The sequence below is a fragment of the Hippoglossus hippoglossus genome, chromosome 15 (assembly GCF_009819705.1).
Source record: "Hippoglossus hippoglossus isolate fHipHip1 chromosome 15, fHipHip1.pri, whole genome shotgun sequence".
Taxonomy (NCBI): Eukaryota; Metazoa; Chordata; class Actinopteri; order Pleuronectiformes; family Pleuronectidae; genus Hippoglossus; species Hippoglossus hippoglossus.
Genome location: NC_047165.1, coordinates 7712210 through 7730006, shown reverse-complemented (window position 1 = coordinate 7730006; position 17797 = coordinate 7712210). Strand labels below are relative to the sequence as shown.

Below are 17797 nucleotides of genomic sequence, written 5' to 3'. Positions count from 1 at the left end.
CATGTCAGAGGACCATGTGCTTTATGCTGGGCTCCGTGTGTGTGTGTGTGTGTGTGTGTGTGTGTGTGTGTGTGTGTGTGTGTGTGTGTGTGTGTGTGTGCGTGTGTGTGTGTGTATGTGGGGGGGTTCAGGACTTGTCTTCCTTATGGGGACAAACGTAACGTAAATCAAGTTTTAAGGTTGTGTTAAGGGTAAGGTTAAGGTTAAAGTTAGATTAAGGTTAGAGTGAGAATTAGGGTTAAAATGAAGGTTAGGGTTAGTGTTAATTAGGTTTGGATCGGGATAGGTTTAGAATTAGGTGTAGGTTAGGGAATGGATTAAATTAGGGTTAGAGTAGGGTTAGAATTAGAATTAGGGTTAGGATGTAGTTAGGGTTGGAACTAGGTTTAGGTGTTAGGGTTAGAATTAGGATCAGGGTTAGGATGTGGTAAGCGTTAAGGTTAGAAAGAGATTTAGTTTGTACTTAGGGTTAGAAGTATGGATCGAGTCTGTATTAAGAGTAAGAGTAAGAATTAGGTTTAGGGTTATGGTAAGATTTAGGATCATGGTTAGGATGTGGATAGGGTTAGAATGAGGTTTAGTTTGTATTTAGGGTTCCAGTCAGGGTAAGGGTTCGATTCAAGGTCAGGGTTAGGGTTATGTAGTTGTTATGGTTCAGGTCAGGGTTAGGGGGTTAGGGAATGCATTATGCCAATGAATGTCCTCACCAAGGTAGAAGTACAAGGTTGAGTGTGTGTGTGTTATCTCCCTACAGACTCTAGCTCACTACACCTCCTTTATCAGTGGTCCACAGAGGCTGCATTGCTGAAGCATGAAAGGTCAAGTGCGTGGGTAAACTGTGGCTAAATGCACAATGAAGGCTGCAGGCGCCTCTTAACTGTCTGCTCCTATCACACGTGCCGAAGTGAAATCTGATCATCATGAAGACATTTTCATTTTCATTCTCCTAAACCAGTGTTGTCTCCTCTCCATTCTTCACAGGGGAACATCAGACTGAGGCGGTGTCACTTACCATTAGTTTTTGTCTCCGTGTGTTATACACGGCGCCCTGAGGAGAGGCGACACAGTGTTTATCTATTCAGCGGACAACGGATTCTGCAGCTGCGCCCGTGGGGCCCCTGAGTCATGCTGTTCAAAACGACAGGGGGGGGCCGGGACTGCTGCACCAGTCTGCACTGAATCATAGGAGGGAAGCCACCTTAACTCATCTGACACAGCATCATCATCATCATCACTTCTAGATATGAGGAGGAAGTAAGAATCTCAATCATGCACCAAACCAGAATATAGTTGCCGAGCGTTTTCATGCACGCCCCAGGATTAGTGAATGAGGTTATGGCGGGCAGGCGAATTAAACTCAGAGTAAGCTCATAATCACTGTGGCATTCAGATTCGGTATCAGACGCATGCACCACTAGAAGGCCTGAATTTATTCCACGCTCGGATTTCACGAGGGCGACGATGCATCCGGCTCAAATTTCCTGCCTGGGAAATACAACTGATTAAAAGTGAAGGTCAGCGTGCACATCGCCTGTGTGTGAGGAGAGGACGCTGCTGGAGTCAGGATCAACAGATGAACTAATCTGAGTTCTGTTATGCATCCCTAGTGCAGGGAAGTTACATGCAGCTTTATGTTTACAGTATATATACACATGTCTGACCCTGACTCTGTTCTCACTAAACTAGTGAGTGAGCTCATCCAAGGTCTAGTGGTTACAAACATAAACAATAAGAACCAGAGCTCATCTAATGGCCTGAAGTAGCTGCACCAAATGAAACACAGCTCATTGTTATGTACACCATCATCTATTTCTCTTTGTGGCCTTCCCCCTGTCCATTTCCCCCGCTCCGCCTGATGCGCTTATCTGCTATTGGAAAGGAAGAGGAGGAGGAAGAGGAGGAGTAGGAGGAGGAGGTGGAGGATGTGGCTGACCGACTCTCGTGGGCTCCTTCTCATCCTATATCTCCAATCTGTCTTCCTTGCCATCCCTCTCTCCATCCACTCGCATCCCCTCCAGCCAGAGTCACCCTGTGTTAGCGTCAGTGTTTCCAGTGGAGCTGCAGGAGGACGAGGGGGAAAGCAACACTGCGCCCGACACAACGCACACCCAGCCAAGGCCTTCCCCTCCCCCTTCATTGATATCCTCCCTCTCCTCCTCCTCCTCCTCCTCAACTCCTCTACCTTTCTCTCCCTCTTCAGATTCAACCTTCTTGTCTCCTTTTCTCTCCATCACTTTTCCCACATTCCCTCCTCTCTTAATCCTGGTCTCTGAGGTGCACCTGACTCTGCTGTGTCAGTGTGTGTCTGTGTGTGCATACTACACATCACAGTATGCCCTGTATTGGCAGTCCACTCGGATTTGCTCAGGCCGCATGAAAACAGTGACAGATGGAGAAATCGCAGGAAAAGAGGTGCAGTGACAGTATAGGACCAAACTGGCCAAATTTCAAAATAACAGAAGGAGGAGGACAAAGAAGTGATCCATCGCTAAATATCTATCTCATTATGTTTACTCATCACTTTCTACATGTTCCTCTGGCTGTCACACACCCACATTCACACACACACACACACCCTGCAGTCACCACACATCACTTCTCATCCAAGCCAGTATATGGAGCACAGGTCACAACATTTTAAATGAGCAGAACACAATACCATAGTCTGCAGGGTTCAGTGTGTGTGTGTGTGTGTGTGTGTGTGTGTGTGTGCGTGTGCGTGTGTGCGTGCACCACAACCACATTTATCTGGGGGAAGCAAATGAAGTGTGTCATTGATTTTCAGCATGAGCTCTGCCTGTAGCGTGGCTGCTGTCGGATTGATAAGGGTTGTGTGTGTGTGTGTGTGTCTGTTTATCTGAGGTTTTCATGAACGGAACGCCTTCACTGTCCCCCCCCCTGTTGTCATGGTAAAAGATAATGAGTGTTAAAGTAACATTCAAGAACAAAACCCACCTATTTGAATCAGGGTCAGAACATTTATTAATTTATTCAGTTTATTTAATATAATGTAGGAAAAGCTTAAAGGAACAGTGTGATATTTGGGGAAATACGTTTAATTGCTTTGTTGAAGAAATTTTCAATCAATATCAATTTAGCTTGAACTGGCTGGAACAATAACATCCTGGAGTTTCAATGGGCTGCTTGACCAAGAAATATAGAGGAGGCCTTTATAAAACAAATAATAACTAATAACATTCATAACCTTTTAATGCCTCACCTTTTTGGTTTGGTACAAAAAAACCAAAACCAAACAGCATGTTAGTTACTGAGTTTTAAATGATGCTGGGTTTTGATGCCCATGTGGACAGAGCAAGGTTTGGTATATCCCATAGTTTTTAGTCTTTATGCTAAGCTAAGCTAAGGTGCTGCTGCCTCTAGCTTCATCTTTAGTGTAAGAGTGGCATCAATCCTCTCATTCATCTCATAGCAACACTGTGAATAAGTGTATTTTCAAAAATATGAATCAATTGTGTTCAGAGACAAAGAATCATAATTTTACCCTCCCAAGAAAACTGCTATTTCTAAAATAAGTTGTCTTCAAATTGTCTCTACTTTTATCTAAAACAGTTTGAGAGATAAACTGGAATGGTTCTCAGTAGAGTACAAACCGTCACCAAGGCCCAAGTGTCCCCTTTAAATTCAATCAAGCTGCACCAAATGTCACCAGGCTCCATTAATTAAAATCTGCCTTTCACAATGTTAAATAAAGTGAAAATAAAATCCCTGGGGCCAAATTGTAATGGGTTCTCTTCTGGCCTGCGTCCCGTCCTTCCATTTAGTTTTGGGTGAAATCAGTTGAGTCATTTTTTTGCATAATCCTGCTGAAAATGAACAAACCGGCCAACAAACACACACATGGCTGATCCTCTTTGTCGGAGGGAATAAATGAAAGCAGTACACTGAAAAGTGAAGTGAGAATCCACTAAGAGCTGCTGATATTCAGACAGTGGGAACATTGTGGTTCTCTGTGAGATTTGAGTCATTTTGCATGAGATAGGATGAAAAAAGAAGGTAGACAGACACAATGAGCCAGACGGATCAGACACTGAGAGCATATTGTCCACTGGACACGAGCCAGGTACTGTGAGGCAGCAAGTCCCAGCTCTATATTACACCTTTCCTGCAGAGGCAAGCTGCCCATGAGAACAATATGTGATGCCCGTGGACTCTGCTGGTCTTCAAGAGGCGAGGGCGCCAGGATGCTGAATAAATACACGCTCGGTTGGTGATTAAAAACCCTTTGCTCCATTTCTCTGCAATTCAGCCATCCTTCATTCTGTCTGTCTGTCACAATAGCACATGAAATTAAAATTAGTCATGCTGGGCGCTAAGAATGATGGGCAGCTGTGCCATGCACGTAATTGCTGAAAATGAAATGGAGAGATTCTGATATGTGATTTAAAAGCTTTTCTCCAGAACTATTATACTTCACGCATATGGGTGAAAATGTGCATTTGTTCCCATGGAAACTCAAGAGATCAAACTGTTTTCTGATCAAGATAAAAAAGTTACTTTTCAGGACTTGGCAGCAGACACCATGATGAATGTTTTCTTAACATCCTTCCAGCACATTCTCCCTGGACTCTTCAGGATAACACACACCAGTATATTTACATCGTATTATTCAGTGTTCAGGTTGTTATGTAAACAAGAAGACGATCTGTGTTCTTTAGCTCGAGAAGCTCCACTGGAAAATGATGACAGAGTGAGGAGAACGTGAGCGAGTGACAAGCTGCCACAGAACATAGATCAACTGCACCACCTGTTTCTGTCGAGGGCTCAATTTGAGGTGGATAAGAGTCGGGAGGGAGAGAGAGAGAGAGAGATGGGAGACAGTGAGAGAGAGACGGAGAGGAGACAGAGATGGGAGACAGTGAGAGAGACGGAGAGACAGAGAGATAGATGGAAGACAGAGAGAGAGAGAGAGACGGAGAGGAGACAGTTAGAGAGAGAGAGAGAGAGAGAGAGAGAGAGAGATGGAGAGGAGACAGAGATGGGAGACAGTGAGAGAGACGGAGAGACAGAGAGATAGATGGAAGACAGAGAGAGAGATACGGAGAGGAGACAGTTAGAGAGAGAGAGAGAGACGGAGAGGAGACAGAGAGAGAGAGAGAGACGGAGAGGAGACAGTTAGAGAGAGAGAGAGAGAGACAGAGAGATAGATGGAAGACAGAGAGAGAGAGAGAGAGAGAGAGAGAGGCAGGCCTGTGTACGACGACTGGAGCAGTTAAAAAAAGATGACTAAAATTAAAACTCCTTCCTCGCCTCAAGCAAAGGTGCATGTTTTGTATTTTGTGAACACAAATTGACTAATTAATTGACTAAACTACTCAAAACCTTTTTTGAAGCAAGTTTGTTGAATCTCATAAATAACCATCAGTATCTTTGTATTTTTGTAATAATTTGTTAATGTTATCTGTTGGTGAGTAACCTTGTCCTTTATGAGTGGCAACACTGCCCCCTTGAGATTTTTAATGAAACTGCAACGCAGAGCACAGTCAGTGATTCAACAGGAAATCATCACATTAAACCACATAGGTCGTCTGTTTATCTTTTAAATACATTGGTCTCATTCTAAACGTGGCCCAGCTGAGTGACACAGAGCAGAGAGGTGGGGACACTGACCTCAATCCAACAGATGAGTTGAAAATCTGAACCCTTCACCCAGTTCCATCCTGATTTTCTTCTCGTGCATTGCAGCATGTATGGTCCCCGTCAGTCACAGCAGATTCATTTTTGATGGATTAAGCAGATCCAAGCTGTGCGGATTAGGTCTCATGTTTGCATGCGTGGTGCTGCAACGACTCGGCACGGCACCGTGCTGCTCCTCAACCTGCAAGAGTGTGTGTTTGTTCTCATTGTGGTCGACTGTGAGGCTTTGAAACAGAGATGTGGTGTGAAAACAAAAAACAGAAGAGGCTATTTACCAGCCTTAATTATCATAGTTTTAACATTGTCAGGTAAAGTATCTCTGTATCTGTCAATGTCCCTTAAGATCCAGGTTTATGAAAAATATTGCAAAGACAGAACCAGTCTTATTTCTCCTGAATAAACCTTCAGGGCAGATCTCCTCTTCCAATGGACTGTGAGTTTATTTGTTAAACTTCTACTTCTAGTAAGGCAATGTTTTTGTTCATGGAGGAAAAACCTCCCAGAGAAACAGTTAAAGTTTTTCCTATTGAATGAGTCAGAGCTGTGAAAACGTTTTGATATAATATCCGACAACCTTGTTTGCCTCCTGAAGAGAGGGTCGACCACACCTACCACATTGACCCCCCCCCCCCCCTTTGAAATAGGTTCACAACAATGTGAACTAATCTTTTCATGTTTTACAATTCATGCTGTTTAGTTGTGTAAGATGAATAAAATATTATAAAACTTTGTCAGCGGTATTTTTTGGCATAAATATTTAAAATGTTCTGATTTTATAACACCCTCATTAAAATTGCTGGCGGCAGCAGAGGAATCAGTGTTTCTGTGCTTTGGTTTTTTCGCTATTTTTATTTCTATATTGCTACTTGCAGAATATTCTGGAGATGGAAAAGTCGGTGCAGTGAAATCCAGGATTTCCTGAGAGCTGCCAGATATCATCTTCCCTCCAGACTGTGGAGAAGCAAACAAGGACAATTGACGCCGATCGATTTATATTCTGTGAGCTGCAGAAAACACAACATTTTATAATAAGAGCCAAACAGACATTTTGTTTGCATACATTTATTACCTTAATATCATTTGAATGTTTGAACAAACATCTCCTTTTGCCTGCTTGACAGTTTCTCCTGTTTATGTCTGCACTACAACACAGTCAGAATAACAACAACAGTGAACAGAGCTTTGGCCACATGGCAATGTTTACACACAAATTTCTTCTCCTCTGGAACCTTTGTGCAGAATTGTACCTTTCTCACACACAAAAACAAAAGGTTGTACAAGATGAAAAAAGTTGTACAAACGTTATGCAATACATCATTTCCTCTAGTGGTTTACATTTATTATAAATGTACCATTTGATTGCAGTTCAAAAGACTCCTTCGAATAAATCCCTTTGGGAACAACACTGTGACTAAACGCAACAAATCAAAAGACATAATTGTGAAACTATCCTATCGAGGGCAAAGAATTGACAAGCTTGGCAGTAAACTTTTTTTGACTTAATGAGTCCCTTCACTGATCCATAATAATTCTGCAATAACATGCATCAATATTTTGCTTTATTTTGAAACAACATTCACTTGATAAGACAAGAACCTCCACTGCCCCCCCCCCCCCCCGAGCACATACATCCGAACGAGGCGAAGGATGAAAACAAATGTCTGCTTGGCAGGAACACGAGTCACAGCACTGGGAGAATCAGTGCTCAACAATTTAAATCTAGTACCATGATGAGTGGGGGCCCGAACCAGCCCCAGGTTTTCCTCTCAGGATAAAGACCCCCCCCCCCCAATATTATTTTATCTTCACTTATTTTTTGGCTTTTTTTTTGCCTCTGTAGGGCAGTCAACAGCAAAGAGGAGGACAGGACGTGAGACACTGGGTGGAGAGGGGGGGCGTGACATGTAACAAAAGGGGAAAAACGAGACAATTATCTGGTTGGCGTCTGCAACCGTGTCGAAGTGTTATTCAGAGCAGTGTTATTATCGTGACATCCACTGAGAACGGCTCTAATCAGATGGGAGGGAAGATGGAAAGTGGTTTAAAGTGAACATGATAAACAACAAATTAAAGGAATCGCTGCAAATTAAAAGAGGCGACTGGCTTATCTCCGAGATGACATGAGGAACGTTCCGTCAGATTTGTCTACGTTAATGTTCGAATTCTCAGAAGTGTCCTCTACATACTCGATAGATTTCAAACACTGTATTCTCTTTTAAACCAAGATAAGAAAGTCTGAGCTTTTTATATTTAATCCACTACAAATAAACATCTTTTCCAGAAACAAAAAAAAAAAACAAGCTACAAAGAGACTTAATTGCACTTGATACGAAATGCTCCGGACCTTGGAAGACGATTCGGCTTTTAGGCTAAATCCTCAGACAAATCTGAAGAACATCACACACGCAAGAAAAAAAACAAAACACTGGAGTGATCCCAAGTTAATGAACTGTTCAAAAAAACAGTTTCCCTTTTCAAAACAAAATATAGGAGCGTAGAACAAACACAAGCTTTAATGATAAATGCTGCTGCATGCATAATCCTGCGACTTCATTAAACAACACTTAACCTGGTCTCTCTGGATATTTGATTGCGAGGCTGATACTAGAAAATTCCAGACTTCTGTTTGTTTTCATCTTAAATCTCACGGTCCTTTCGACGACTCGGTTCTTCTTCCCTTGTTTCTCGCGGTAGCGCTCATATGCAACGGACTCAGCTGTGAATATACTGGCTCTTTGTGTGATGCACCTCCTATCTGGAGAGCAAGGTCAGACCAAAAATATTAGTGTTCTTAACGAAATATCTCCCTGCTGAAGAACTAGTTATGTACATTGGCACTTTTCTGGCACCTCTCACCACAAAGGCACGGCTTGCTCGGCGATGAGGTCGCTCCTCGCTCTGAAACAGGACAGCCAGTGAACAGAAAGACAAAAAAAGAAAGAATATCACGCTGCGGTTCTAGCGAGGCGACTCCTCTTCCGCATATATGGAGGAGCGCATTGAGATTTTAGTCACACAGAGGGAGCCACAGAGGAGGCCGACAGACGCTGACAAATAACACATCAGACAAAAGACCATGCACTATAAACAAACAGAGGGCAAACCACAGAGAAATGCCTGTAGACAGAATCAGAGCGAGGCCTATCGAGCTCAGGCCAAACTGCCTCACGCCTCTGCTGCTGTCGGATGGCACAGCCACGTCACGGCTCCACAGATTGAAAGGGGCAGGAACAAACAACGAAGTAAAAGATACTAATAATCTAATTACAAAAAAAAAAAAATCATAGAAACTCGTTCATGAACGTATAAAAAAATACATATGTAAACTGATTACCGTTAAACATCCCACCCACTCCCCTAAAATAGTAATAAAAACTAAAACTAAAATCATAATGTATAATGAGTACAAAATATGTTTTTTTTTTTTTTTTTTAGTTTTGTCTAGAAATACAAAGACAGACAAACAGACTGTGGTTGGACACGAACACTGACCTTGGAGGAATGTCCACCAATTAAAACACTTAAGGCAGCCAAAGGTCAAAGGCCACAAGGATACTTTTCTTTGGTAGATGTGTTGATGAAGTCGCCACGTTGGCGACTCTGCACTTCATTTGGTGGCGCCCTAATCTCTGGCTAAGTGCTTACATTTCGTTTGGTACAAAATGCATCTGTGCTTTTTAGTCAATAAAAAAAAAAAAAAAAAATGCATAGTTTTCATTGCTTCAGTCTAAGGAATTAAGGCTCTCACAGGCAAAAGTCTAGTATTGTTAAAGTGCATGTCACTGATACGACAGCATAATACAAATGCAGGTAGTATCAATGTGTAAAATGATTGTACTAATCATTCCGCCTGTTCCCTTGAACAACAAAGTGGACAGAAATACTGGACAGTACCTTTTCTTCAGAATCAGAACAACCTTCATATATAAATGCTCCAAATAGACTGAATGTCTCCATCAGGAGTAAACACTGAACCGCATGTGTCTGAGAAATCCCTTTTTTTCTTGTTGGCACTTCAGGTAAAACTATGGCTTTTTTAATATACATATATGTATGTATGTATATACACACACATGTATTTATTTATACTATATGGTAACAGTCTTACTTCAGCTGAAAGAAGGTAAACAACCGCTGAACCCTGGGCTGCTGATGCTTGAGGCTGATCTCCATCGTGGACGGTTCAGAGATGGGCTGGACGTCCGCAGGCGACTACCACCGCCCGCTCACGCTGGCCATGTCTGCGTGGAACTGGCGCGAGAGGCGGCCGCTCGCTCCCCCTTCCAGGAAAGAGGACCTGATGGGCAGCTCAAATAACTTCCTCCGGTTCTTGTTTAGTTCTGGGGAAAGAAAAACACTATTTTTTTAATGAGAATGAAGTCATTTGGGCAGCCACTGTAAATCAAAGTAAAGAAAAGAAAAAAAAATAATGTACACGTCTCCATTGATAGTCTGTGACATAAACATGGGATTTAAATCATTACAGGATTGCTCAGAACAACAAAAGCTCTTTGTGTCCATCTGGTTTTACAAATTGGACCAAACGCCTTCATAAAAATGTCAGAAGCGCACCATGGCATCTCGGGGTTGTTCATACGATAGCCACGTCCTGCGGCTGCCAGTACAAACCTCCAGATAAATTTCTGGAGACAGGCGGCTCACTCCTGCAGCTCTTTTTACTGGCAAACCTGCAGGAAGTTGAAACCTGGATTGCCTCGACTGGCTCTCGATCTCTTTATAAAGAGGTAGAATAACACGGCAAAAGCAAAGAGACGTGCATGCTCCTCTTCTGGAGCCGCTGAGTTGTGTCAGCAGAGATGAAAGCTGACCTGCACTTGGCTGAGGCGTCGGGCGGCAAAACTATTTTAGCCTTGGACCACTCTGCTTCCTTATTAATCAGAGCACTGGCCTCTACAGTTTCCCCTTGTTGCTCGCTCAGTCCAGCCTGGCTCAGGTCCGAACCATTGATCCCAACACGTGCATGATTGACTTCGCAGGCTAACAACTGCGGCAATTACGACGTCCAACATATGACATCAGTAATGAAGTGTGACACCCACAAGAGTGAATTGAGACCCGGTGCAACAGCAGGACACATCAGCATTCGGGAGACAGCTGGAGCCACTGGACAAACACCAATATACTCATGTGAGAGGAATGTGCCTTCATGCCATTTATTCCTGCTGGTGTAAATTACTGCAACATGTTTCCTCATGTGTTTACGAGAAAATTAGTTGGAGTAGCACTCTTTTGAACTTCTGACACTAATAAGGGCCACATATAGCTCTCACATCCAGAGGTTGGCGGAGGAGATGCACACGTTTTGTCTTGTGCACGTGCAGCTGGGCTCTACTCTGCCACATAGCAGCGACAAAATAAGAAAGACTAATGAAACACAAAAAACTATTTGTGTGAACTGTCTTCAGCAGAAGTGAGCTGGCAGCACACAGCCCTCAGTTGGCATCAGTGATAACAGGCACAGTTGCAAAATGACTAATGTGGTCGTATGAAGGCATCTCTGCACCATCATCCATCCTCATGCTAATGTTCTTTGTGTCAGTTCCGGCTTTGCTGGGCAGACATGAAAAATGAAGTGTAATGAACAGATGCTCTTTTTCTTTTGTACCCGAGATGGCGAGCAGCATTTTCCTGCGGGCGCCGAAGGTGGTGATGCCCAGTTCCTTCAGGTCCTGGTCCGTCAGAGTCAGGAATGTCTGGAGGTCAATCTGGAGGCAGCAGAAAGTCCATTTAATACGACTACTGCCACAATTAAACATGTTCCAATTAAGGCCTTTAACCATAAATATCATGAGTAGAACAAATGCTGTATTATATCCATGACTAAAAACACTATCATAAAGCTTATTTTAACCTGAACATGCCATCCTTCGATAAAAATATTTAAAGAAAGAGCAAATGGATCCGCAAAGTCTGTAAGATTCATCCTCTGGGGACTGATGATTCAATAGTTATTTGGATATTTGAAGATGGTTCACATTCTACGCTACCTCCTGCTGCTGGAAGACATCCGTGTACTTCCCCAGGCCGAGCTTGCTGAACAGCTCAGGGAGGTCGGAGCCTTTGAGAGATGAGTTCAGGCTGCAGCCGTTGCTGCCAGTGACAGAGGGGATGCAGTCCATGTAGTTGCTGCTGCTGAGGAAATGCTCCGCAGCTGTCCATTCCAGGATTAAGACCAAAATGGAAGAAAAAAACAAAGATAATTTTGAAGGAAGCAAAGATGATTACACACTTGTCAGCTACCACAGATGTAGAGTTGTACAACAAAAAACAAGCTAAAGTATTTAGTGCGAAGTGACAGGCTGTGTTTTCAATAAGTAAAAAAATGAAACTGATAAAAGTGAGATGACAACATTTAACGTGCTGCTACATCAGTGACAATCCGAGGACGTGCCGAGTGGAGGAGCCGGGGGTTTCGAACCACAGACTTTTCACTCAGTGGACGACCTGCTCTACCTCCTGAACCATAAATGTAATAACCTCTTATAAACGTTGCTCTGCTAAAGCTGCACTACTGAGAAATGATCAGTGCTTTTTTGTCGTTGTAACAAAGATGCTGTAAAAACATTTGCTCCACTGACCAGATTTGTTCTGCTTCCTCTTGGGGCTGCCGACAGCGGAGGGGAACTCTGGGTGACCCGGCAGCCCGTTACCGTTTCTGTCTCGCCAGTTCTCCGAGTCGCTGCCGTTCCCCACAAGCTCCCGGCTGCCGGATCGCGACAAGGACAGCGGGGACCCCTGAGCAAGGCATCGCAAACATTAATAAGGCCATTGCATCGATGTAATCTTTTACAAACACGCACATAATGACAATAAATAAACTCGAGATTGACAAACACCAAGGGCCTGAAAGTCTGACCTCGAATGTGGTGCTCATGCTGGGCTTGTAGGGCACATGATTGGCTCTCCGCAGCTCCTTGATGGTCTCGGCTGGCATCGACTTAGAGAAGCCCAGCCCACTCCAGGTATTGGTCGGGGTCCGCACCTCAGTCACCACAGGCTTCTTTAACATCGCTGCGTGGATAGAGACATAAAGTGATGCACACATACACCAACAGAGAGACGATAATACTTCTGGTAAACATTTAAAATCGACCCCAAATGAAACAGATTATGATTTTTAATTAGTTGAATGTTCTTGAGTGAAATTCATTTTGTGGTAATTTATGCACATTTAGGAATAATTCACGGTGTTCGTATCTTGAAATCTTAACTACATTTTCAGATATTTTATTTATTTGAACAATGAAGAGATTCACTGGCAGTTGTGACCTTAACATTATACAAAGTGAAGTTATGGTCTAATGACACAAACTCACCTTTGGTTGCCAACAGCTTCTTCTGTTCATAGTCAAATGCCTGAAAAGTCAGAAAACAGAGTTTTATTCCTTTATTCCTCAAAAACTGAGCATGATGTGTGTGTGTGTGTGTGTGTGTGTGTGTGTGTGTGTGTGTGTGTGTGTGTGTGTGTGTTGGGTGCATGAGTGCACGTGTACCTGCATGTTGGCGAAGGACGCCTGCGGTGACAGTCGGATTCTCTCCCTCTCGTTCAGCTGCGCCGCTCTCTCGGCCGCCCGCTCGCTACCCGGCGCCCTCTTATCCGCTACGGGACTGTCTGAGGAGCTGGACTCGGCGTCCGAGAGGAGACAGTCTGAACTGTTGGGATTAGACGAAAACAACAGTATTGTGTGAGCACAGAAAGTGCACAGAGCCTCCAGATGTTGTTTTCCTCCGAACTCATCTTCTCCTCACATCATCTCTGAGGCTTTTAAAGTTTCCAGCTCACTGGGTTTGACTGCACACAAGTTACAGCTGGTTACTCTAACGCCTACTTCAGTTCTACAAGACTTTCAAAGTTGTCAGATGGCTGTGCAGTTCACACTTCATGACTTGCCGTCTTGTGATTGGAAGTATTGGGTTGTGGGTCATACTACACGTGAATGGGTCACACACTACACCATGTTTCACGAGGAGAAACCGCCCACTAGTATGTCAGGTTTCCAAACTACGCACATTGCTGTTGCAGATTTGTCTCGGTATTTAGTTAGAAACTTGGACTGAGGAGACGATGTGTCAGCGAGCGTTCACACAGTAGAGATTAGCAACTGATGATCAGATGCCGATCTGGCTCCGATTTGGGGCTTATGTTCCATAATTTGTTGGCAAGTGAATTGGGGTAAAAATCGTCCAGCTCACGCAGCAGCCAATAAACCCATAATGTCCACGTGGGACAAAAATGTCCATTTGTATCACTTTTCAGTTTTATCTAATTAATTCGTTTTTCAATGTACAATTTACAGGCACAAATAAATAAAGTGTGCACTCTGATTGTACTGGATGTATTTCCACCTCTGTGTTTCTGTGGTTATCCTCACTACATCCATGTCTAAAGGGATTAATAGAATACTGCCAGACATTCTATTCCCACAGGGGATGATAAACAGTCCAGGCTGTAAACGATCTCTCCATTCAAACGTACTGTAGATGGGAGTTCTTGGTGCCCTGCAGCAGCTCCACCGCCTGTCGCTTCCCTGATGACGTCTTACACGAAGCCAGCATCTGTTTCAGCTCGTTCCCATTGGCTGAGTGCGAGGGGCTCCTGGGCATGCCCACCTCCACGAATGTGTCAGAGCCTGAAGCAAAAACAAAAGACAAGCACATTTGGATTTAATCCCTTCTTTAAAATTTCTTTCCAGTTAAATCGACATCTACATTTCAAGTGAAAACACAGAAACAGACTTTACAGCTGGATCCTGTCCTCTGTGCAGAAAATACATGACATGCATATCTGAAATGCTTATTGGCTTATTGAATTTTTCAATTTGTGCCATTGTGTTCTCAGCTGGGTCACTGAGTGTAAAGTAAAGAGTGTGTGCAGCCTGGTGGGCATCAGTACACTATGTGTGCATTAAAGTGTGACTAGTCTCAGCTGGATCCTGGATTAATTAAAAACACAGCAGCTCTGTACTTACAGTGGTTTTCATCTGCTTCTCTACTTTCAGCCTGACAGGAACCTGCTTTGTGTAACAGGACGTGCCATGTGTGTGTGAGTGTGCATTCATTTGTATAATCAAGAAAGCCTGAATGTGCATGGTGTACTGTATAACATAAAATAATATGATGTCAGTCAATCTAATAAAGCTCTCTGGGGTTTAATGTTTGAACTATTCCAACAGCGTTCCCTCATTCCGCGACGCAGAGTCGGCTCGGACCGGGCGAGCCAGTCCAAACAAATTCCGGGACACAGAAGGAGGCAAGGAGCGGGAGAGGAAACCTCACCAGGACCCGCTGCAGTCGGGGGAGGACCGGCTCAGAAAACAGTGGGGAAAAACGAGACGCGTGAGAGTGAAGGTTTGAGGGGAAAACCGCGAGTGTGAGACACAGAGGAAATGAGGGCCTTTCTGAACCACTAGGAGACCAGCAGTTAATCTGTCTCCGTTCCAATACAATAAAAGTAGTCAGAGGCAGTATGAGGTTAAGAGGACAGTGCAGACAAATAGAAATAAGTTCATTCGAGGCGTTTTCCTCAAAGTGGGTTTAAGGGGTTGCATAAATCTCGAGTGGAAAAGTTTAAATTGTACATTTATGTTAAGTCGGCAAAGGCCAAGGTGAAGCGGAGTCAAAAATGTTAACAGCTCAAAAATTGTGTCTCCAGTGTTAGAATAACACATAAATCAGAAAGATCTGAAGTGACTCACAAGAGGGCGAGATACCTGCTTTAAGTAGACTTAAACAATTGACTTCTGAGCCTCGTAGAAAGATTCAACTGCAGTAACAATAAATAGTTAAATGCACTGGCCGTCTCCCACATTCTACATGGTATGAACACCTTTCTTACAACAGTCAGATATTAAAAAAAATATGTGAGGAAAGTCTAGAGAACATATTACACCTGTGGATTAGTCCAATCTGTTACTATAAGTAACTCTTGTGGAATAAGTTGTACTATATGATATATTTACCATTTGTTTAAATGTCTTCAATTTTGTATTTCTTTATTTTATTTTCTATTATTTCTGGGAATTTTTCTATTTGTTATGTGTACTAAAAACATTAAGGAATATATATATACACACAAACACACACACACACACACACACGTTGAGCGTCTCTGGATAAGTTAGGACAGTACAGATGACGGGCATGTGGGGGCTCTGCTCACCTCATAACTTCCAACGTTTCACAGGATAAGCTCATGTTTTTTGGATGGAAGGTGATTAGCACATAAGCTTGGGAATGCAGGTGTTTTCACTAACCTTTATGTTCTGCAGAGCTGAATATACTGTGTGAATGTATTCAAAACAGATGCAGACATGATTTTATCCAGACGACATTAAATGGCAGCATAGACTGACATATTCTACACATGTTCTTCAGTGTGTGCAACCGGCACAGACATAAATCTGAATGTGAGCCCTTGCAACATGAGCAGATGGATCATGCACAAAGCCAGAATTTGCATCTTTGTGAAGAGACAATAACACAACCTTAGTCTATTTTTCTAAAATGCCCTCATACTTTTTTTTGTAACCTTCATAGAATGATGCAAGATTTTTGCAGCTAAATGCGGCCTCTGGAAATTCATGCGAACAACCGCATCCAGTGGCCACAAGGAGAGATTTCACAGTGTGCAGGCCGGGCTAGCAGGGTTTACTCAAGAGGAATACCTTCATCCGGGCTCGACTTGCTCGACAGCGGTTCAGACGGATTGTGTCCGCTGGCCTCTTGGACCGAATCACATTGAGCTGGGCTCAAAACTGTTTCGGCAAGTGACGCAGTCGCCATTCTCCCATAGACTGAACCAGGATGCTAAAAAAAAAAAATACAACATGTAAAACATACAAAACAGATGAACAGGCGTCAACGTGTTAAATGTAAAACCTTTTTAAGACCACAATGAATGAAATTCAAGTCCTATGTAGACAGATGCACACTGCCAAAACCGTTTCTCCTAAAAAAACAACCAAACAACTAATTTAACAGCCAATGAAAGAGGTGTTAAATGAACACTAAAAAACAGACCTACCAATATTTGTACATATTTTAGACTTTTTAAGGCCTAAATTCAAATTATTATTATATTCTAGACTTTTTAAGACAATGCAGAATCCCCGAATGAACTAAAGGTAATTGCAGCATGTGCCGACCTTGACATGTCCATTGAGAGTGCAGGAGCCCTTGCTGCAGTCAGGGACCCCGTTGGGCTGCTTGTCGATGGGGGCCAGGCCCGGAGGAGGGGACGGCGTGCTGTGTGTGTAACCCTGCACGCCCGACAGCAGGATGCTGCTCAGGGTGGCCTGGGCGGCGGGGTGCAGCATCAGCTGAGACGAGAAGCCTGGAACAAAAGAACGTAGATTAGATTTGATGAAGTCGTTAGAGAAATACAAGGTCTGTCGGCTCCTGTGTGTTTTTGCATCTAGATACTTTAACAATAGTAGTTACAGGAAAAGCCCAACAAATGACCTATAAAGTGCAACCACAAGCTATGTTTGTTGTTTTTTATGATGGACAGTATAAGTTCTCTACAATATCACACTGGTAAAAATAACACCTCTAATTTGAAATACACTTAAAATGAAAGGTTGCCAACAAAACCACACACCAGGGCGACAGAAGTGACAGAAATACTGCAGACAGACCTTGGGTGCTGGTGAGTGAACTGGGCCACAGGGAGGGGGGTGTGGGGGCGCTGGGGCTCGGGGTCTGCAGAGGGCTCATGGACGAGTTTAAGCTGTTGAGGACGGCGTTCGGTGCCCCCGAGTTGGCGAGGGAGTGGGCCGCCGCTGCACCCAGGAAACCTGAGGAGGAGAGAACAGGAGCTGAATGGATCAGCGGTGGTCCTGTCGAGAGCGTGGAGCCATTTTTCAAGCTAATCACACGTTACACCGAGGCCCTCAGAAAATAATCTTCGGTCTTCAGGCTATTTAACTGGAATTCCCTCAAACTGCCATCAACCAGACAGCGAACGACGGGAAGGATTTCTTACATTTCTACAAGGTCATGGATGCAAAAGTACATATCTTGTGCGTCCTTATACCCAACAAAACCATGTTATTGAGAGCACCAACAATGTGGTGCTTGGTGTCTTTACCCAAAGACAGTGTATGAAAACAGAAAGAAGCAG

The 17797-nt window shown here is 43.5% G+C and overlaps 1 protein-coding gene across 3 annotated transcripts in view; it reads right to left on the bottom strand.

Moving 5' to 3' along the window:
* Positions 1–6697: 6697 nt before the first annotated feature.
* Positions 6698–17797, bottom strand: part of LOC117775441 (protein bicaudal C homolog 1-like) — a 58249-nt gene continuing 47149 nt past the window's right edge. For 2 of the 3 annotated variants that reach the window (XM_034608569.1, XM_034608572.1), the window contains 11 exons: positions 17313–17471; positions 16821–17008; positions 16341–16482; positions 14153–14306; positions 13170–13329; positions 12993–13032; positions 12533–12687; positions 12255–12411; positions 11664–11827; positions 11282–11381; positions 6698–9995 (listed from right to left, as the gene is read on the bottom strand). In XM_034608569.1, the coding sequence (XP_034464460.1) occupies positions 9868–9995; positions 11282–11381; positions 11664–11827; positions 12255–12411; positions 12533–12687; positions 12993–13032; positions 13170–13329; positions 14153–14306; positions 16341–16482; positions 16821–17008; positions 17313–17471 (1547 nt within the window). In that variant the 3' untranslated portion in view covers positions 6698–9867. Of the gene's footprint in view, positions 10013–11281; positions 11382–11663; positions 11828–12254; positions 12412–12532; positions 12688–12992; positions 13033–13169; positions 13330–14152; positions 14307–16340; positions 16483–16820; positions 17009–17312; positions 17472–17797 lie in introns of all 3 variants that reach the window. The other variant, XM_034608571.1, reaches the window with a different exon arrangement.